The 22,147-nt window shown below is 53.2% G+C and overlaps 2 protein-coding genes across 16 annotated transcripts in view; both read left to right on the plus strand.

Moving 5' to 3' along the window:
• The window catches only part of Plekha6 (pleckstrin homology domain containing A6), a 142,032-nt gene extending 139,873 nt beyond the window's left edge, over positions 1–2,159 (plus strand). For all 13 annotated transcript variants that reach the window (XM_042681652.1, XM_042681648.1, XM_042681649.1 and 10 more), the window contains one exon: positions 418–2,159. In XM_042681652.1, coding sequence (XP_042537586.1) covers positions 418–470 — 53 coding nt within the window. In that variant the 3' untranslated portion in view covers positions 471–2,159. The remainder of the gene's footprint in view (positions 1–417) is intronic.
• Positions 2,160–7,952: 5,793 nt separating this feature from the next.
• Positions 7,953–20,839, plus strand: Golt1a (golgi transport 1A). 3 transcript variants are annotated; one of them, XM_042681993.1, is made up of 5 exons: positions 7,953–8,054; positions 13,094–13,185; positions 14,338–14,516; positions 15,194–15,257; positions 20,740–20,839. In XM_042681993.1, the coding sequence occupies exons 1-5, from the start codon at positions 8,030–8,032 to the stop codon at positions 20,770–20,772; spliced, it is 393 nt and encodes a 130-aa protein (XP_042537927.1). In that variant the 5' UTR covers positions 7,953–8,029; the 3' UTR covers positions 20,773–20,839. The 3 variants fall into 3 exon arrangements, with proteins under 3 accessions (XP_042537927.1, XP_042537926.1, XP_042537928.1); XM_042681992.1 differs by lacking the exon at positions 20,740–20,839 and adding an exon at positions 16,343–16,929; XM_042681994.1 differs by lacking the exon at positions 20,740–20,839 and adding an exon at positions 16,343–16,929 and having other exon boundaries at positions 14,404–14,516.
• The last annotated feature ends 1,308 nt before the right edge of the window (positions 20,840–22,147 follow it).

Here is a 22,147-nt window from a genome sequence, read left to right on the forward strand (position 1 = left end):
CACTGCCCTCTAGCTTTTTCACTCAAGGCTAGTGCTCTACTACTTGAGCCACAGCTCCACTTTTGTGTTTTTGCTGGTGAATTGGGATAAGAGTCTCATAGATTTTCCTGACCTGGCTGGCTTGGAACCACAGTCCTCAGATCTCAGCCTCCTGAGTAGCTAGGATCACAGGCGTGAGCCACCAGCGCCTGGCTTCCTAGCTCTTACTATAAATTCACACATCATCAGGCAGCCCTAGCCCAAGGCCTGTACTTCCTTTCCCCCGGCACTGCGTCTCGTATCAGGAAGTGGGGAAGAACACTGACTCCCATCCCTTGGGCCTGGGGTGGCTTTGGCAGCGCTTAGTAGTGAGACTTCTTTCTGAGGAAGCTGTGGCCCTCTGCGATCTTCTGCTCATCCTCTTTCTCTCTTCTCTAGTGCAAGCCCTGGCCGAGGCCAATGCTGCGAAGCTCCAGAGAGCCACGTTCTGAAGCACCCTCTGTCCACCTGATGGCCTGGCTCCCACCTGCCCCCCTGCGCCTGCGACCCAGTGGGAATTCTTCAGGGAGGCAGGCTGGGGGCCAGGGCTGCGGCCAGCAGAGGAGCAGAGCATGGATGAGGCTTTGCTGTCCACGCCCACCAGCCTCACCCTGAAGCCCCTGCTGTCCCGCCGGGGGGGCCCGGGCGGGGCCTGGGATGGTCGGGCCCAGCATCTCTGATGTCCACCGTTGGGAGCCCAGAGCTGGCTCTGGCTGGCTCTGTGGTGGCCTTTCCTGGAGCATCACCAGATGGAGAGCATGCTCTGGCGGGAGCATGTTCTAGGCTAACTTAGGTGAGGACTAGAGATGAAGGAGATGGACCCTCTGCCTTTTGAAGCTCCACTGGACACCAGGGACAGCTGCCATTATACCCTGTTGGCCCCAGCTGACCAGCTACACCCAGGCTTTGTCGCACTCTGTGGATGGGGCTTCTTGGAGGCCGGTGGAGACCAGCCCTGCCTGAGCCAAAGACAAGATGGGGAAGAGATGGGGAGGGGCTCCCGGGGCCCCAGAGAGGCAGTGCTGGCTAGAGAGAGAGCAGCAAGTCTGTGCAGTGTTGGAGGGCAGGTTGGGAAGGGTGAGCGGGAAAGGAGAGGTCCCTAGAAAGTGGGGGTTACGAGAGAGGAGACTCACAAGTAACGAGGCTGGAGGGAAATGGAGAGGGGAGCCTGGCTTCCCCGTGGTGGACCTAGGTTAGTGGAAAACGTAGGGTCAGACGGTGGCCTGTGCACCTGCTCCTCGTCCCCAGAAACAGCCGGGCCCAGGCAGGCGCACCAGCAGAGCACGGCATGGCTCGGCAGAGGCGCTCCATGTGTGGAGCGGAGGGGAGCTGAGCGTGGATCAGGGCCCCATGTCTGCCTCTCCCGCCTGTCTTACATAGGGCTGGCCAGCCTGGGGCCTTCCCTAGCCAGTTTCTTGCCCCCATTCCTTCTAGAAAGCACTGTGGTCCAGCTGGGAGGTCTCTCTGGGAAGAGAGGATGAAGCCTTAATGTGAGAGGCCAGGACCCTCCCCTCATCCCAGATCAGGCTCCTACAATCCACCTACCCACGAGGCAAAAATGCATGCCTCCTCTGTTCCACCCACCTGGAGCAAATGTGGCCAGTGAGGACGGAGACGCTGAAGACCCCAGGCCGCCTCTGCGGGAGTGGCTGCCCAGAGACCTCAGTCCCCGCCGCGCGCCCGAAGACAACCACTTCATCTCTACCAGTTCCTCTCTACTCCTTCCTGGCTGGGGCAGTGGCTGGCTCATATGCAAGTAAAGATGACAATTCATTCAACGCATACTGACCCAGCACCTTTTATGTACTAGGCACTGTTGTAGGTGCTTAGCATATAGTCCTGCTTCTGAGGGACCGTAGACTGGGAGGACTCTGCCTTGCTTTACTTCTAGCAGCTTCTGGATGCTCACCTTGGCTACGTGTCCCATCTTCGCAGCTCAAGCACCCCAAGTCTGTCCTTTCTCCTCTACAGACTGGTAGGTTAGCTCCCAGGTCACCCTCTCCACCCCCTCCCCCTCCCCCACCTCTTCTCCTTCCTTTAAAAACAACAACAACGGATTTTTCAGGGCCTTCTCCTTTCCTTGTCTCGCTTTCCTTTTTTTTTTTTAGGGTGGTATTTTTCAAAATACATGTAAAATATCAAGAACCGATGCCTACACCTCCTCCATCTCTCAGCCCTGATTTCATAAAGCTGGCTCTTTATGTTGCTTTACATGCCTTAATATATGTTTTCCAGAGGTGATGCGTGTTAGAGCTCTCTGTGGAATATAAACGTCTGTCTGAATGTCTGTCTTTCCCTCCGCTCCTGCCCAGGCCCTTTCTACTCTCCATGCACTCCTAGCATGTCAAGGCCATACTTCTTACCTTTTTTTTTTTTTTTTTTTTGATCCAAAGAAGGGGAGAGGAAAGACTTCTTTTAAGGCAGATCTATTTTATGCTTTTGTTTAAAAAGCAAATCTTACTTTCAAAAATGTGCAGTGTCTGGGTGGGACTGGCCAGGGATGTGAGGAGTGAGATGACTGCTCTGGATTCATCCTGGGCCCTGTCCTCCCGCTGCTAGCATCCTCCTCCACCCGCCAGGCTGCAGAGGGCCGATGCCCAGGGCTCCCCCAGAGAGCGCCAGGCCACCGCAGAGCTCCTGGGCAGAGCGTTTGCTGTCCCGTTACAGCAGATGGCGCTCTGAGGGTTGTCGTGTTTACAGTCATACACCCATGCAGGCACACACACGCACTCTGGTGGGTGCCTGGGCTGCGAGGAGGAGCAGTTTTGTGGCAGCTTATGCTAATCAGCTTGAAGGATGGGAGTCCACTCTGGGGGAGCCATGCTACAGAGCAAAGCCCGAGGAAGGGGCTCGAATGTGCAGCTGTGTCGGCTCTCTAGTATGGACACCTCCAAGTTCCTTGGACTTTTCACATTTTCTTGATTCCCCTCTATCCAGGTTCCATCTGTTCCCCCGTGAGACTTTTTTCTGGGGGCCGTTCCTAAGGGGATAGCACCTCGATCTGGCATCCAGACTTGATGCCATCCCCTTGGTGGGGGAGGGAACTGCAGTTCATGTAACATCTCAGCCTTGCCAAGAAGAAACCCTCAGGACTGTGGCAGGTGGCGGCCTGGGCACCAAACAGGGTCAGCTCGGCCTCCCAGATGCTTGCAGACTATCAGAGTCCGCATGGAGGCTCCTAGGAGTCTGGGCAGGAGAGAGGGTGTGGTCTGAAATCAAGGGGTGTTTGCTATTTTGTACAGAATGCTCAGCTAGCTTGACCTCCAACGGTGGCAATTGCTGGTCCCCTGTCCCTACCTGGAGCCTCCTGCCTTGATTGATCGGAGGCCCAGCACTCAGCAACCCCCTGGGGAGAGCCCTCATTACTCATCTAGGGCCTTGCCAATTAGCACATTACCTCCCTAATCAGTCACCAAGAGGCTGTCACTGAATACCGCTACTGTCACTTTCAAGATTTTCTGAGATTGCAAGCTTGCAGGCAGCCAAAGCACCGTGCAGCACCGTGCACTTGCCAGCCTGAGTGAGAGGCGTGTTCTTAGGGCAGGGCTGACTTCCACAAGATGGAGCCCCTTCCTTCCCCGAGGCGCCCTCCTCCCTGCAGCTCTCCAAACCAGGACAAATAGTATCTATCTATCTATACATATCTATTTATGCACATATTGGGGCCAAGTTGGTTTGCTAGTAGTAGACAATAAACCATACAAGGAAATTCATGATCTCAGTGTCTTTATTTAGTATAAAAGTGACCTTAGACAGAGTTAAGGTGGAACAGAGGCCGCCTCTGTTGGGACCAAACAGTTGTAGCATCTCCTGAGCATCTGTTTAGCTGCTGAACCCCTTCCCCGGGAGAAGGGGACACCCTGGCTGAGGCTGAAGAGCCTTTGCCCTTCCTTCCAGCAGCGTTCTTTAACTAGATTTAGGTTCTCAAGAACCCAGTGAGTTCTGACATTTGTATCTTGCAAGTTTGTATAAGCCCTATCCAGGAAATAAAACGAACGGTTTGTACCTCTGGTGTGTGACTTGCTCCTTGTCGGTGTTGGCCTCTGGCTGCCCTCGGCGTTTGTGGTCATTGTGCTTGGCAGAAAGGGGAACCAGAGCTGAGGGGCATCCCTCCTCCCCCTCCTCCTCCTCCCCTGACCCCCGCCTCAGCCGCGCTTCTCAGACTGCCTCGCAGACAGGCGCCCAGAGCCCACAGGTGCTGACTGCTCGCAGCGTCCTGAGGCACACAGGGCACCGCCTGAATCCAGGTGAGCTCCATCAGGACTTGTCCGGAGGGCCTGGGAAATGGAAGCATCTGACACCTTCCTGGTCTGTGAGAAGGAAGGTGGGACCTTTGGACAAGAATCCCCTAGCCTCCGTGCTCCCGCGATGCCCCGTGGCACTGCGTTAGGGCACGAGGAGGTACCCGATCACCCCCATTCTCAGACCTTCTCAATCCCTTTGGTTTCATTCTCTTGGCGACTTCCTAGTGATGACCAGTTACTGTCTGCAGGAAGGGTTTTACTACAGCCTCTCAGTTTGAAATCTGCTAAAAACCAGTTAAATCTGTTAACTCAGTTAACCAGGTGTCATGGCTCAATCCTGTAATCCTACCTACTCAGGAGGCTGAAATCTAAAGATTGCCATTCAAAGCCAGCCCAGGCAGAAAAATCTGTGAGAATCTAATCTCCAATTAACCAAAAAGATAGAAGTAGAGCTGTGGCTCAAGTGGTGGAGTACTAATCGAGCAAATAAAGCTCAGGGACAACTCCCTAGACACTGAATTCAAGCCCCAGGACCCACATGGATAGCGCGCACACACACACACACACACACACACACACACACACACACACACACACACACACACACACACACAGGACCCACATGGATAGCGCGCGCACACACACACACACACACACACACACACACACACACACACACACACACACACACACACACACACACCCAGCAGAATATCTGCTTTCAAACAGTTGGGTTTCTGAGTGGGGCTGCTATGGACACATATTAGAAAGTGTCTATGGGGTTTGCAGGGTGTGCCCTGGAGATGTGTGATAGGGCCAGGTACCAGGCAGGCAGCCAAGAACCAGACCCTGCCAGGGCCACTATGCATGTCCCCTAGCTCCTGGCTCAAGCCTCCGTGTGGAGTGGCGCATGCCTAGTGCTAAGCTGATGGGAAGGAAAGGGGCTCTTGGCTCCTGGTCCACTCCCCACTGGCTGCATGAAGAGCTGAACCCATGACCCAGGTTTTCACTTACAGACCCTGGCCTATAAGGATGGTAATGGTCCTGCAGAGACACCCACAGCTGAGGACTAGCCCCCACCTTCCAGAACCTTCCAGGTTGTCCCTGTAAAGCTGGGCTGTGAATAAGGTTCTCTGGCCTACTTCTTGGGCCCACAGAACCAGATCAGGAGTGTCCCAAGCACAGTAGATGAACCAATGGCGTGCCTAACACCTTGCAGAGCTGGGACAAAGCCTGCGGTGCTCTGACCTGAAAGCCTAAGTTTCATAGGAGCCACGCTGCCCTCTAACTAGAATTTTGGCCATTTGCAAGAGCCTTAGGCTGCTTCAGGGATAAGGTGGCCAAAGCCCTGGCTGGCTTTGTCTGCAGTGCCAGTTTTTAAACCGAGGAGCTGTCCTGTGCACCGCGCCTTCTTCCTATACAGATTCGCACTGCTCTGGAAATGGGTTCTCCTATTTCCCACAGAAGTTGGTCATGCTTCAACCCACACTACTAATACTACCAAAAAAGCTTTGTAAGCATTTCAGGTAGGTTTTTTCCTTTTTTCTTTTGGAATAAGTTGCCTGGGTAATTCTGGAAGTTAGGAAGTAGTTATGTAGAGGAAAAAAAGACATGGAATAAGATATTTCAAAATTATTGACAAGCAAACACTTCCTTGAGTATATATATGTAGGATAACACTTCTTTGAATGACTTCCTATCTGGTCGAAAATGGTTCCATCCAGGGAGGATTGGCTGGAAATACCTCACAGAGGAGCACTGGGCAAACCAAACTTCACCAAAACAGAGATGCTAGAAATGTAGGAGAGCTCAATAGGTCTCCTTAATGAAAAGCTCTAAGAAATTATTTTGTATTATTACCATGCTTTATGTTTTTCAAGCTTTTACAGTAAAGCTGAACCCTTACTTTGTGTGTGTGCGTGTGTGTGTGTGTGTGTGCGCGTGTGTGTTTACCAGGATTTGACCTTGAATTCAGTCTCACGCTCTTGTTTGGCCATTTCACTCAAGGCTGGCACTCTACCACCACAGCCACAGCTCCACTTCTGGCTTTTTGGTGCTTAATTGGAGATAAGAGTTTCACAGACTTTCCTGCCCAGGCTGGCTTTGAGCTGCAATACTCAGCTCTCAGCCTCCTGAGTAACTAGGATGTGAGCTACCAGCACCCAGCTTTGATGAACATTTACATTGTAATATGGAAATGGCTGGGAGAGTTATGGGGTGTATTTCTACCTTTCTCTAACCCTGTCCCAAAGGTCTACCTGCACTTGCTTTCCCCAGTCTATCCTCTGCCCCCATTACCCTTTGGAAGTACATGATTGCCAAGGCCTGATTGGATTTTACTTCTGCAAGTGATGGCATTTCAGTACAGAGGTCTGTGTGTGCTGTTCCATGAGGACTGGCAATGTACATGCCTGTGAGACGCAGCTGCTGGGTGAGCACCTGCTCATTGTCTCCAGCTTGCCTTGCATTGCCCCTGTGTCTACTGGGAGACTTCCCTTGTTCCTCAGTTACATGCAAACATCCTGGTCGGCTATTTCCTACAGCTCTTATTCTAGTGTTCCCACCCTCTCATTTTGTTTTCTTATGTGCATGTGGTTTTGTTTTTGCATGGGATGTCTCTTGCCTTCTATTTCTTTTGAGTTCAAACTTAGGTATTGAAACTTATTTGTATGTTGGTGTGAGCACTCTGAAATCCACGCTTCTTCTGGGAAGCGTTGGCAGGACATTTATATAGTGAGATGGCATGTTCCACTCTGAAGCATTCTTGTGCTTGCTCTTTCTCCCTCTCTCTCAGCATAGTTAGCTTTGAGCTTAACTTGATGTGTGGAGATTAGTCAAGTCACCTGGGAACCCCATTTCTGGGAAGAGGGTACAGTACTAAGTGGATAGTGGCTGGCTAATGTGGAGATAAGTGTCTTTTGGATTTGTCTGCCCTAGCTGGCTTTGAACCACAATCCTTAGATCTCAGCTTCCTGAGTAGCTTAGTATTGTGTTGAGAACCTCTGCTCCACAGGGAAAAAGGATGCTGGGAACCTTCTGCCCCCTTCTTCAACCTTGCAGAGGAGGAGAGGACCTGCCATGTTTCTGCAGCTGCTGGTAGGGTGGCTAGATAGAACCCCACCCCCTCTTCACCCAAAGACAGGGCTTTGCTGCCACAGCTCATCCTCACAGTCCAAAGCCGGACACTGGTTTTGTGTGTGTGTGTGAGAGAGAGAGAGAGAGAGAAAGAGAGAGAGAGTCCAACTCCCTAGCCATGTTGTTCCTTGGTTTACCCAAGTCTGTATCCAGGTTTGCAAATTTTCACTCCGATGATTATTGCCCCCTAGTGTCAAGCCTGTGTAATAGCATGGAGCAAAAGTGATCTCCCAGATGAATTTAGTAGCTTTGCTGAAACAGGCTGACTCCAACTCTTCTGTACCGGCTATCAAACCAGGCAAACAACCTGGGGGGTCCCCCCTACACCCCAGTTATTCCATATAGAATCCAATTTGTGTGGAGGAGACTGGAGTGGTGAACTCAGCCTCTGCTCTAGGGGCCTGGGAAGGAAGGGAGCAAGGGCTGGCAGGTGTGGCCCTCAGGGAACGGGAGGCCCAGCCGCCATCTTTACCAGCCAGGAGCGTTGTGGGGAGAGAGGGAGGTGGGGAGTTAATGATTCACCCGGGACTCCTTTCACAACTGCCAAGGGTCAGCTTCCAGGAGCATGCACGGCCTGGTCCTGGGTTTGTCACCGCCAGCAGCTGACCCGGAAGCCCCCCAGGCTCCGAAGCATGATCTCCATCACTGAATGGCAGAGTGAGTACCCTGGCCTGCTGGAGGGAGCTGGTGGAGTGGGGGTCCGGGCCAGGGGGCGGCGGGGGTGAGGGGGGGGTGTCTCTCCAGGGTGGTGTGGTCCTGGGCTGCCACGGCTTCTTGGGCGCAGGCAGCCCGAGGCTGGTGCCTGGAGAAGGAGCCAGTTGACCAGGCAAGCTGACTGCTTTCTGTCCTGGTTCTGAGAACCAGGGTGTCATGAAGAGATGGGGCGGGGTGGGGGGGGGGGGGGCTCCTGCCTATATAGACCTATTCCTCGCCCCCAAGCCCTCAGAGTCCCTGTGGTCCTGGAGCCATTCATGATCAGAACTGAACTCCACTCCTGAACACCCCTCCTCCCTTCGGGGAGACGAGTGTGTCCACAGGGGGGCCAAGGACTCCACAGGGAGGGGAAGCAGAGCTATGGCTGTGGTTTCATTGAAAGCCTCATTCTCACAACGCAGTGGTGAACTCCGTCTGGCACCAAACACACCTGTCTCTTCTGGGTGTACAAAGCACTGTGCCTGACACAGGACAGGCAGGCTAGAAGGAGCCAGCCCTGTCCCCGGCTTGCCACGGAGAAAAGGAAGGCAGATCATTAACCGATGAAAGTGACGGTGAACCTGTGAGATGGCCTTAAGCCCTCTAGACAAAACAAAACAGGGAGGGGGCAGCGAGTTGGAACAGGCTGCTGTTTTGTAGTGTGTGGCCAGGGAGGACTTTGCTGAGACCGATCCTTCATACAGCGGCCGATGGGGAATGAGGAAGTAGGTTGGTGCAGCTATGTGGAGGAAAATGCTCCAGGAAGAGGAGTTGCTTTAGCCTCCTCGCTGTGTACTTTGATAGCTCCAGCCGCCTCCAGCAGGAGGCGCTGTCCCCTTGGTCTGGATGGTGGGACTGTGGCCAAAAGAACCCTTTGCCATGCCTGTGTCCCCTGCACGATATGCCCCGCCCCCCCATCCCTTGCCCTCTCTGCCCTGAGGACCCAAAACTGGCTGAGTAATTTGAAATCTCTAAGCTACTTTAGAAGCAAGAGATGAGGGAGTTTTAAAGCTTTTGTGTGAGAAACACATTTTCTGACTCTGCTGTGAGGCTCTGTGTCCCACTAAGAGGCTGGAAGAGTGGCTCATCAGCACCACTGGCCCCACTACAGCATGGGGAGGCAGCCACCTGTGCCTCACGCCTGTAATCCTAACTACTCAGGAGGCTGAGACCTGAGGATCATGGTTGGAGGCCAGCCAGGGCAGGAAAGTCTTTGAGACTCTTATCTCCAGTTAACTGCCAGAAAACCAGAAGTGGAGCTGTGGCTCAAGTGGTAGAGCACTAGCCTTGAGGAAAAAAGCTCAGGGACAGCGCCCAGGTCCTGAATTCAAGCCCCAAGACCAGCATACAAACAAAAACGTGGAACAAATGAGAAGAGTGATACTTTTGCAAGCCAGCAAATCATGAGCTGGTTGGAGGCCTTAGTGGATTCTTGCCCAAAGTCAGAGCAAGTAAGATTGGCATTTCATAGGACTATAAACAGTGAAGTTTCAGTTTGTACCATGACTGCTTCAGCAACACAATGAATGATTGTTTTAAAGCAGCATTCTGACATTATTTCGTGTGTGTGTGTGTGTGTGTGTGTGTGTGTGTGTGTGTGTGTGTGTGTACTGGTGAATTGGTCCTGGGGTTTTGAACTCAGGGCCTGGGCATTGACCCTGAGCTTTTTGCTCAAGGCTAGCATGCTACCACTTGAGCTATAGGTCTACTTCAGGATTTTTGGTTTATTGGAGATAAGAGTCTCATGGACTTTCCTGCCCCAGCTGGCTTTGAACCATGATCCTTAGATCAGTCTCATGAATAGCCAGAATTACAGCATGAGCCACTGGTCTCTGACTAGCCTTATTTCTGTAGTAGAGTTCATCTGTTTAAGATACATCTGGATAGGGCTGGGGATGTGGCTCAGTGGTAGAGTGCTTGCCTAGCATGCATGAAGCCCTGGGTTCAATTCCTCAGTACCACATCAACAGAAAAAAACTGGAAGTGGCAATGTGGCTCAAGTGGTAGAGTGCTAGCCTTGAGCAAAAAGAAGTTCAGGGACAGAGCCCACACCCTGAGTTCAAGCCCCAGGACAGGCAAAAAAGAAAAAAAAATCTTTGATGAAGGATTCTCAGAAGCCAATGGTATATTTTCTTTCCACTGCAGATGTAATGTAACCAGTAAGTGTAGTCTTCCCATTTGTTTGTGTTTTTATAGTTCTATCTCTATATTACCAGAATGATCCCCCACCCCATGGCTTTTTAACAGCTCTTGTAAAGGCATGAAGTCACACTGATTTCATATAGTTTATCAGGATCCGTTTGAAGATGTTAGTGAGCAAGTCCAGTGATGTTTTGCCCAATGTTCTCAAAGCCGTTGCACAGGGGAGGAACGGCCTTTTTAGCAAATGGCCCAGGGAAAGCTGGCCACTCCCGTGCGGAAGGGTGAGACTGGACTCTGCTCTTCCAACACATGCAAAACCTAACTCCACACAGATCAAAGAGCTGAACGTAAGAGTGAAGCTACAAAGCTCTAAATGTCTTCCTGGAAGAAATCATTAAGGTAGCTTCCTGCCACTGGACAGCAGGGATTTCTTAAACATAACACCAAAAGCACAGACAACAAAAGGAAAAATAGATCAATCAAACCACCTTAAGATGAATAATTCCTGTGTATCTAAGGAAGCAACCAGCATGACAACCTATGGGACAGAGGGGAGTGTTTGTGAGTCATCTATGTGATAAGCACTAATTGCCAGAGTGCATAAAGAGCCTGTACAACTCACCAGGCACCAGTGGCTCATGCCTATAATCCTAGCTACTTAGGAGGCTGAGAGCTGAGGATCACAGTTCAAAGCCAGCCTGGGCAGGGAAGTCTGTGAGACGCTTTACCTCCACTAAACTAACAACAACAACAACCACCAAAAATAGTTGGAAATGGAGCTGTGGCTCAAGTGGTAGAGTACTAACTTTGAGCAAAAAGAAGTTCAGGGACAGTGTGTAGAAACCAAGTTTAAGCCCCAGAACTGGAACTAAAACAAAACAAAACAATAATTTTAAAAAAAACAAAAACCTCCTACAGCAGAAGAACAAACTGATTCATAACATAGGCACAGGACCTGAATAGCTACCTCTCCAAAGAAGATATTCAGAGCTGGAGGTGTGGTTCAAGCAGCAGAGCACCAGCCTAGCATGTTTGAGGGCCTGAGTTCTCAAACCCCAATATCAAAACAAACCAACAACCAAGGTTATGCGCATTTTCCCACGGTTTAAAATTTAAATTGTTGTTTGATTTTATAACAAATATCAGTACAACAAATGGTCACGCACTGGCTACCACTGGCAGGGGTGGGCGGGGCCTCCGCTCTGTGCGAGGGGAGGAGTGAGACCAGCCTCTCCTGGAAGAGCGTGCTGTGTGTCCAGTGTCGCCCTCGTCCAGACAAGTCTCTCCAGCAGCCTTCACTGCTGCGCCTAGCACGAGGTCAGCTGGGGAGAGGCACTGCCAGTGTGGTCTGGCTCCAGGGGGCTGAAGTCAGAGGGGCGCAGAGGCGTGATGGGCTCCCAAGGCAGTGGCCTCAGGAAGGGGGAGGGGAGGCCCGGGGAGCCGGGCAGGCTGGAGGGATGGAGGTTCCCAGGCTGGAGAGTCATGTCTTCCATGTTCCTAGTAACGAGTGGGGTCAGCACCTGCAAGCTGGGGGCAGGGTGCTTTGAGGAGAAAGGACACTGTGAGGAGATGCTTCAGCATCTGGGGGACAGGCCCCCAGAAGCCGCGCTGGCCAGCTTGGGTCAGGTCACCAGGACTGTCTTTCTGTTTTTCTTTCTTCTTTCTCTTTCTTTCATTTCTCCCTTCTGTCCTTTTTTTTTTTTTTTGGTCGGTCATGGGGCCTGAACTCTGGGCCTGGGCGCTGTCCCTCAGCTCTTCAGCTCAAGGCGAGCACTCTACCACTCCAGCTACAGCGCCACTTCCGGTTTTCTGGTAGTTTTATTGGAGATAGGAGTCTTACAGTCTTTCCTGCCTGGGCTGGCTTTGAACCGCGATCCTCAGATCTCAGCCTCCTGAGTAGCTAGGATTATAGGCGTGAGCCACCAGCATCTAGCTCATTGGTTTTCTGCAGCAGTGCATTCTGCAGCAATGTGGATGCCCCACAGCTCTCGGCTGTACAAGATGACAAGATAGATAGATAATAGGTAAGTAGGTAGATAGATGATAGGTATATAGATGATAAGTAGGTAGGTAGATAAATAGATGTTAGGTAGATAGATAGATGATAAGTAGGTAGATAGATGATAGGTAGGTAGGTAGGTAGGTAGACAGATAGTAGATAGGTAGGTAGGTAGGTAGGTAAATAGATGATAGGTAGATAGGTAGGTAGGTAGGTAGATAGATGATAGGTAGGTAGGTAGGTAGGTAGGTAGACAGATAGTAGATAGATAGGTAGGTAGGTAGGTAGGTAAATAGATGATAGGTAGATAGGTAGGTAGGTAGGTAGATAGATGATAGGTAGGTAGGTAGGTAGGTGGATAGGTAGACAGACAGATGGTAGGTAGACAGACAGATGGTAGGTAGGTGGGTGGGTAGGTAGGTAGGTAGGTGGGTAGGTAGACAGACAGATGGTAGGTAGGTGGGTAGGTAGACAGACAGATGGTAGGTAGACAGACAGATGGTAGGTAGGTGGGTGGGTAGGTAGGTAGGTAGGTGGGTAGGTAGACAGACAGATGGTAGGTAGGTGGGTAGGTAGACAGACAGATGGTAGGTAGACAGACAGATGGTAGGTAGGTGGGTGGGTAGATAGGTAGATGATTCAGCCAGGAAGCCAACCCAGGTCGTGGCCGTGGCTGTCTGCCGGGGATGGGCGCCGGAGTACGTGGAGGTGAGCCGCACAGCTCCCCTGTGCTCAGCGCGCCCCGTGCCCGTCCTCCCGGCCCCGGCCCCCCAGCCGCAGCAGCCCAGGTGGCGGGGAAAGTTTCAGGGTGTCGTGTACTCCCTGAGCTTGGCTCCCCCCACAAGCTCCTTGCGCGTTGCAGAGATCGGCGTGGGCATCACCGGCTTCGGCATCTTCTTCATCCTCTTTGGAATTCTCCTGTACTTTGACTCGGTGCTCCTGGCTTTTGGAAACGTGAGTCCCCTCCCCCCTCAGCCCTGGGTGCCTCCCGTCCCGCCTTCCCAAGCTCGCTGGCCCCAGAGGACCAACCCCATGTCCACTCAGATCACCCACAGCCGGTGGGTGTGAAGAAACTATTGGGCCAAGCTCTAGTGAGGGGCGGGGGCTCCATGATGAATCCGACGCCCCACCATCTCAGTCCCAGCATCTAGGCCGGGGTGGCAGGGAATGGAGGGCAGAACCCGTGGGCATGACAACCTGAGGGTCAGGCTAAGGTCTGGGGTGCCATGATGACTCCATCGCCTGAATCCCAGGAATGGGGAGACCGCATGGACCTGCGAGGGCTGTGCTAAAGCCAGAGCGAGACAAACACACTCACTATAAAGCAAGGAGCTGAGCCGCGCGCTGCTGCCTCACGCCTGTAATCCTAGCTGCTAAGGAGGCTGAGAGCTGAGCATTGTGGGGCAGGAAAGTCCCTGAGACTCTTATCTCCAATGAACCACCAGAAACCGGCAGTGGCGCTGTGGCTCAAGTGGTAGAGCGCTGGCCTTGAGCTGAAGAGCTGAGGGACAGCGCCCAGGCCCAGAGTTCAAGCCCCATATACCGACAAAAAAAAAAGAAAGAAAACAACACACACACACACACACACACACACACACACACACACACACGGAGCTGAGGGAAAGAGGATGAAAGGATGTTTGCAAAGGAAATAGGTGTGGAGGTGGATAAAGCTCTTGGAGGTGTCTGGAAGGGAGAGCATGGAACATTCTAGAAGAGAGCCAGAGTTACATTTGATGGGAGCTTGAGTCCCCTTAAGGGGCTAGAAGGAACATGCTGGAGACAGAGCTGAGCAGTGGGGGGTGGGGAAGCCTCTGGAGTTCCCTGTGGCTCCCTACACTCCATCCCCCTCCCCCCCACCCCATCTCCACCTCCATAAATGGAGAGGCTCAAACTCTGCCTCCCGTCTCCCCGGGAGAAATGAAGCTGAAGGCTTCCGGTCCTCCTCGTCCCTCTCCACCTCGGATTCTGTCCCATCTCCCCATCTCTACTGTGTCCTGGGCGAACAGGCCTTGCCCTCAGGCGGCTCCGGCCCCATCCCAAGACTCCCAGGGAGAGGGGAGGGTGGGGGACAGGTGGCCCTCACGCCCTTTTCCCTGTCCACAGCTGCTGTTCCTGACCGGCCTCTCCCTCATCATCGGCCTGAGGAGGACATTTTCCTTCTTCTTCCAGAGGCACAAGCTCCGGGGGACCAGCTTCTTCCTGGGGGGTGTGGCCATTGTGCTCCTGCGCTGGCCGCTTCTGGGCATGCTCCTGGAAACCTATGGGTTCTTCAGTCTCTTCAAGTGAGTACACATCGCGGTACCCTGGAGGGAGGCCCAGGACAGACACAGTGGATCTTTCCAGAATGCAAATCTCATCTCTGCACCTCTGTACTCAGCAGCCTTCCTGCCTCCAGCCCTAGAAAGCATCACACACGGCCCGGGTCAGCCTTGCCAGAGTATTTGACAAGAACGAGACACAAGGGCAAAGGTGCCTTCTACCGGGAGGCGTGGAGCCCAAGGCAGTGCCACTGCCAGCATGGCCTCCACTGCTGCCAGTGCCCAGTGCCCGGCCACCCTGGTGCTCCACAGCCGATCAGGCTGAACAATACTAACCATGAGATGAGCAAGTCAGAAAGATAAATGTCTCCCGGGCATGGCTTTGAGCAAGGCCCTATGATGTAGTTACCAATATTCTGAAGCATGGTTTATGCCTGGAAACTGAGCTTCGGAGAAGTGAAGAAATTTGCCCACATGTATAGCACCAGTAACCAGTGAGGTCAAGATTTGAACACTCTGGCCCCAGGGCCTTCGCTCCTTCACACATCACTATGCTGCCTTTCCAAACTACAGCTGCAGAGCCAAGTGTACCCCCAAATGCCCAAAGACCCTGAGAGCCAGGATTAGAGCCTTTGGGGGACCTCAGCCTTTCCCCCTCCCTCCTGGACCACACTGACCCCTTTCCTTCCCTCTCCTGCTAGGGGCTTCTTCCCTGTGGCTTTTGGCTTCCTGGGCAACACTACCAACATCCCCTTCCTGAGTGCAGTAAGTAGTAGATCATGGGGTTAGGGGTGGCTGGGGTGGGGGGAGCACCAGGACCAGAAGTGGGGCTCCCCATCTCCTCTTAGAAAACCCCACCCTTCTTCCCCTCCCTGCTCCGAGGTGTGTGTGTGTGTGTGTGTGTGTGTGTGTGTGTGTGCCTGTCTCAGGCTTCAACTCGGCCTGGGCACGGTCTCTTAGCTTTTTCACTCAAGGCTGGTACTCTTCCACTTGAGCCACAGCTCCACTTCCAGCTTTTTAGTGCTTACTTGGAAAGAAGAGCCTCACAGACCTTCCAGCCTAGCTGGCTTTGAATAGCAATCCTCAGATCTCAGCCTGCTGAGTAGCGAGGATTACAGATGAGAGCCATGGGCACCAGGATAAGCCGGCTCCTTTTCTCCATGGACAAGAGCCGCAGAGGCCAGGGACAGATGCAGGTGTGCTGAGGTGTGAATGGAGAGGTGGGCAACGGCAGGAGCTCCCTGTTAGAACAGGAAAGGAAGGTGGCTCGGCGGTAGAGTGCTCGCCCAGCATGCACGAAGCCCTGGGTTCCATTCCTCAGCATCACATACACAGAAAATGCTGGAAGTGGTGCTGTGGCTCAAGTGGTAGAGCGCTAGCCTTGGGCAAAAAGAAGCTCAGAAAGAAAGAAAGGAAAGAAGAAAAAGAAAATGAAGACTCTGAAATTCCAGATAGCCCAGTCAGAAAGTTCTTGAGGTTTCTGGAAGCTGTTAAGTCTGGGTCCTCAGCATGGAGAGAATGTGTGACAGTCAGTGACTGCAGGAAAGGCAGGTGGCAGAGCTTGCCCTGGTCCCCAGCCCTGACTCTCATCCCTGTCTCTGAAGCACCTGACAGAACATGAGCTCCCAGAGCTGCCCAGGTCCCCCTCCCCCGCCAGCCGGCACCCCCCTTCCCTCCCCCATGTCTTCCAGCCAGGCACCCCCCTTCCCTCCCCCATGTCTTCCAGCCAGGCACCTCCCTTCTCTCCCCCCCCATCTGCGCAGCTGCTATCAAGGCCAGCCCTGTAATAGGCTGGCTCTTGAGAGCATTCCCCGTGCTTTGTCTGGAGTAATGGTTCGTGGCTTCCACAGCTGTTCCAGAGGTTTCAAGGCACCAGCTCCATGGTCTGAACCTCAGAGATGAGCTCCTTGAACTCGAAGCTTGGGTGGAGGAGGAAGCTAGAAGGAAAGTGAGGGCCGCTCCGGCGGGGGGCCCTCCCCTGCCCGCCCACCAGCACTGACTCATTCCTCATCAGTACTCCGTTCCCACCAAGTCCAGGAGGAAGGATGGCCTCAGACCAAGGACTCGAGGCTGCGGGGGCTGTGGGAGCATGAATCCTGGCTCTGTGGAGATCCGGTGGGGGCTGGAATCACACCCTCACCCTGGACTTATGGGGGGAACGTGAAGATTAAGTCCCCTAAACTGTGAGCATGTCTGAGATCGCAGTCATTGTCTACAGTCCAGGAAGTTCATCCTCAGCTTCAGGGGTACCTGCAGCGCCCCCAGAGCCTTTCCCCACAGCAGAATCGAAGCAGTTAGGTCTAGCCTGTATTCCTCACTGGAGCCGTCACACCAGGGTTAAATAACGCACTTTTACCAGGCCCTGATGGCTCACGCCTGTAATCCTAGCTACTCAGGAGACTGTCATCTAAGGATCACGGTTCAAAACCAGCCCAAACAGGAAGGTCCATGAGACTCTTATCTCCAATGAACCACCAGAAAACTGGAAGTGGCACTGTGGCTTACAGTAGTAGAGCACTAGCCTTGAATAAAAGAGCTCAGGGACAGCACCCAGGCCCTGAGTTCAAGCCCCACAGCTGACCAAAATAAAAAAAAATTTTAAATGATGATGATGATGCACTTATTGAGTGAGACAATATGTTGAGGTATTCATCACATAAGCATTAGACAGGATGGAGATTCTTCTCTGGAGAGTAGCAGGAAATGCATCTCCACCATCAGCTTGTGATAGGGCAACTCTTGTCTGGAGCAGAGACATGGTCTCTGTCTCTGTCTCTCTGTCTCTGTCTCTCTCTTCCTCTCCCTCTCTCCCTCCCTCCCTCTCCCTCTCTCTCTCTCTCCCTCTCTCCCCCTGCCCCAACATTTGGAAAGCCCAGCCTGAGAGAGGAAAGAGCCTGGTCCTAGAGAGCCCTTTGTCCAAGAGGAACAAGCACCATTATAGGCTCAAGAAAGAGACCAGTGGCTCACACCTGTAATCCTAACTACTCAGGAGGCTGAAGTCTGAGGATCAAGGTTCAAAGCCAGCCTGGGCAGGAAATGTCCATGAGACTCTTACCTCCAATTAACCAGCGGGGGGGGGGGGGGGGAACAGAAGTGGAACTGTGGCTCAAGCAGCAGAGCACCAACCTTGAGCGAAAAAGCTAAAAGACAGCACTTAGCTGAGTTCAAGCCCCACTGCCAACACAATTTAAAAAGAAAAGAGACTAAAGTTGATGCAAGCCGAGTTTCATGAACATTGATTGTGATTCTCCGCATGTGCCCAGTGATGCAGCACAAGCCTAAGGTACAGGTAGGGGAGACAGGTCTTGGCCCTCAAGATGCTGGACCCAAGCAATCCAAAGCAGCGTGTTGGCACTGGAAGTTCCTTCTCTGTCCCTGGCACTGCCCAGGTATCCAGCTTCTACAGCTGCCATTTAATTCTTCCCCAGCAGTGGCTTACGTAACTATCTTTCCCATCTGATCGTGTCATGTCATATTTGTCTCAAAGGCCTGAAAAAATGGCCAGTGGCTGTGGGAGGACAGAAGTTTCGAAAGGAAAAGCAAAGGCCCCACTACCGCGCTTTGTCTCCCAGATCCCAGACCGCAGCCCAGGAGCTGCCTTCTCGTGGGAGGCCTGAACTGACCTAGTTTTCTCTAAGCTGCTGGGTCAAACTGTGCCCTTCCCTCTCCTCCTCCAGCTCCTCTTCCTGACCACTTGCGACGGGGTGTGTCTGTGACTCTTGTTTGAAAGGGAACACATTTCACGAGCACACATGGGCACGTGCCCTCGCGCACACGCGCACACGCCCTGAGGCCGCCCCCTCCACTGTGCAGAACAGGCCACGGGCTGAGTGGGTCAGGGTGGCAGAGGGTGGAGGAGGATGGAGAGAATGTGTGGGGAAGAGAAGGCCAGCCTTGGCGGGCTTCTGGAAGAGGGGGAGGCTGGCCCCAGGCACAAGAGCCCTCAGACAGAGGCGGGGCGTGGAGCTCTTGAGGAGGGTCTGGGTGAGGGGCAGAGGTGGGCTCATTCCCGGAGACGTCACCCTGGTCTTATAAAAGAAGCTGTGACGGGGACGGTGAGGAGCCCAGGAGCCGGCGCCCTCCCCTTTGTGTTCACCCCAGCATTTCTGCAGAGCTCCTGCAGGGACAGGCCTGGGCCAAGGTGAGTGTGCCGGGCATCCACACTTGGGGAGGGGCCTGCCCTGCCCCAAGGGGCTCTGGGAGCCAGCATTGACTTCGTCCAGCACTGACCTAAGCATCCAGGTAAGGAAGCTGGGGTCGCTTCCAGGCTGGCCGGGTTCGTCTGGGATGCAGGGTGACCACGCGGGCTTGGTTGTGTTTATGAATGGAGGACTCCAAGGATTCTCCTGGGCTGTGGAGAAAATAAATGCAACGGGGAAAAGCTGGCTGGAGTTTGAGGCATCAGAAGCTTTCGGAGAGATCTGGGGAACCCCTCCGACTCATGGGACCAACAGGGCCACAAAAGGAAGCAGCTCTACTTCAAAAGCTTTCTGTGTTCTTTTGTGTATGTGTGTGCATGTGTGTGTGCATGCGTGAGAATGAGTGTGTATGTGTATATGTGTGTGTGTTGGTGCTGGGACTTGAACTCAGGGCCTGGGTTCAGTCCCTTAGTTTTTTCACTCAAGGCCAGGGCTCTGCCACTTGGGCCACAGCTCCACTTCTGGCTTTTGGCCGGTTAATTGGAGAGAAGAGTCTCATGGACTTTCCTGCTTGGGCTGGCTCGGAGTCACGATCTCAGATGTCAGGCTCCTGAGTAGGTACGTGCACATGTGGTATGTGGTGTGGTGTGTGCAGCATGTGTAGTTATGGTGTGTTGGTGTGTATATAGTGTGTGTTGTATGTAGAGCGGGGTGTCTGCATACGTGTGTATGTGTGAGATGCACACTGCATAGGAGGGGTGCAGAAGTGCTGGCCAGCATGGAGTGGAGGCGAGGAGAGCCAGGTGAGCACTGCAGCTACCCAGCCTGCCACGCCCCTCACCACCTCCCCCTGCCCAGAGTGGCAGCCCGAGCCTTCTGCCTGGCTTGGATGGCTCCAGGAAGAGGCCCGCAGCTCCTCCAAGGGTGGAGGGAGGGGGGAGGGGGGCAGCCCAGCCCTGGCTAGCACCCAGGTGCCGCGGCATGGCATCCAGGTGATGCTCTGGAGAGGACTGCCAAAGCACCCTGGTGCCCAGGCGCCCAGAGCCTGTTCTAGTCCAGTGAATGAACCGTGCCTCTACTCCATTCCTCTACCCCGCCTTAAGTCAGCTACAGACAAGGTCTGGGTTTCGGGGTGTCACAGAATCAAATACCCTGAGTCATCTGCAAAATAAGACCTGAGCTTTCCCTCAGTTTGCGGTCTGGCCAGTGAGGTCTGGGGAGGGGCGGGGGCCCGCAGCACTCCTGCTCTCCAAGACCGACTTTAATCGTGGACAATTATTGGACAATCTCCAAATGCCTGATGACTCTTTTGAAGAGAAATTGGGTTTAAGTGTGGGAGAAGGCGGGTGGGGGAGAGCGAGGGAGCAGAAGAAGATGGAGGGAACACACGGCTCCCACTCCAACAACAAGACGATGAAGCCAGCTCGGTCCCTTCCCCCACTCACAGGGAGCAGACTAGAGACAACTGACCTGCTAAGTCAGGGAAAGGCTCTTCTCGTCCCTGACCTACAGGCAATAAGACGATTTAATGACAGTCTTCAAGGCTCTGAGAGAGCAAGATGATTGTCTCTGTCTTCCTTTTTTTTTTTTTTTCCTAGAAAAGATAAGGATGCAGAACAAGGAAAGCTGGGTCTGTGCTCAGGCTCCAAGGGAAATGTTTGACCTTCACTCACACCACAGAGCATTCATCCCTCTCTCTCCAGTAGCCTCTTCAAGAAAACCTGCAACCAGGAATCCTGACCTTCTCCAACCTGGGAATCCTGTCCCTTCTACTAAAGTAGGGCCTTCCCTCCTTCCCTCCCTCCCTCTCTCTCCTTCCTGCCTTCCCTCCCTCCCTCCATCCCTTCATTCTTTTCTTATGACTCTACTACTGTCCTCACCTCCTCCAGGAAGCCCTCCTGAAAAGCTTCCCCTAGCATCAATTCTACACTGACTACACGGTGCTCCTGTTTCCCTGTTGTATTTTTGCAAGCTCATCCCTCCTAGACAAGAGCTTTCTCCTCCCTTCCACGCTCTCCCTTTTGCACTGGGCTCTGGCCCCTGCATCCAGCCCAGACTCTGTGCCTGACCTAGTTCTTGTTCTCTCGTTCTCTCTGTCTCTGTCTCAGGGAACTTTTAGGACCTGCTTCGCACCAGGATGAGCTCCCTGTTTCCTTGGAAGCTCCTGCTTTTCCTCTGTGCCACCTCCTTCGGGGAGCCGCTGGCAAAGGTGGCCCCTGTGGAGAATCCTAGAACTCTAGGTAGGCATTGTCTAGGTGGGGGAAGGGGCAGGTGAGAGGTTACAGAATGAGTTTTGCCCTGTTTCTCAACTGTAGCTAGCCTGCTGGGAGGAGTTTAGCATTACGCTTGATTGGCACCTTAGACTGACACTTGTGCGGGCACAGCATATGGAGTGGGGGAGGGAGAGGGAAAGGAGGGATGCTCATGCGCATCAAGAGCCTGACCTATGCTCGGTACCACCAAAGTCCTATACACTACATTCTCTGCACCAGCCGTCTGTGCAGATGTTGGAAGGCAATTTTTCATGCAAGCTATTTATTTTTGTGTGGGTGTGCCAGTCCTGCAGCTTGAAGTTAGCATCTGAGTGCTGTCCCTGAGCTTCTTTTGCTCAAGGCTGGCGTTCTACCTCTTGAGCCATAGCTCTACTTTTGTCTTTTTGATGGCTAATTGGAAATAAGAGTCTCTTGGACTTTCCTGCCTGGGCTGGCTTCAAACTGTGATCCCTAGGTCTCAGCCTCCTGAGTAGTTAGGATTACAGGCGTGAGCCACTGGCACCCAGCATGCAAGTTATTTTTACCTGCTACCTCAGATATGGAACATGGGGCGGGGGGAAGACCCCCTAAACACAAAGGAGAGTGCTCGATGCCTGCCAATCTTACAGATTCTCCGGGGAACTGCTCAGTGGCAAAACAGTAGCCCAGACAGGTCCAGAGACAGCCCCCAAGTCACCCAGCCACATACCACAGAATCACAGCAGAGGCCACAGCACCCCAAGAGCACAGGTGCTGAGCAGCATGAGTTCACAACAGTGTGGATCCTTAAGCCCCAGTGAGGGTTTGAACCCTCCTCCATCAGCGTTCTGGGCAGTCTAGAACCTGTACTTAACCTCTCTGGAACTCAGGATATCCTCTGCACACATGCCCATACAATACCTGAGGAGAGCACCCCGGTGCCCGCCCCCACACCCTTGCTGTGTTCTTCGCTTGGTGCTTTCTTTCTTTTTTTTTTTTGTCGGTCGTGGGACTTGAACTCTGGGCCTGGGCACTGTCCCTCAGCTCTTCAGCTCAAGGCGAGCGCTCTACCACTTGAGCTACAGCGCCACTTCCTTGGTGCTTTCTTTCTAGGGTAAAGGGGCTGCTCAGGGAATAACCCAGCACTGGCCAATGGTCCTGCTGCTGTTGCATGATGTCACTGGGATCCTCCAATCCCAGCCAGGCTCTGGGCAAGGTGGGTGGAGACTGGAGACTGTGAAGTCTGGGCCATGACGGACCATACTTCTCTTCCCCAGAGCAAGCC

The sequence above is a fragment of the Dipodomys spectabilis genome, unplaced genomic scaffold (assembly GCF_019054845.1).
Source record: "Dipodomys spectabilis isolate Male_0828 unplaced genomic scaffold, ASM1905484v1 ptg000069l, whole genome shotgun sequence".
Taxonomy (NCBI): Eukaryota; Metazoa; Chordata; class Mammalia; order Rodentia; family Heteromyidae; genus Dipodomys; species Dipodomys spectabilis.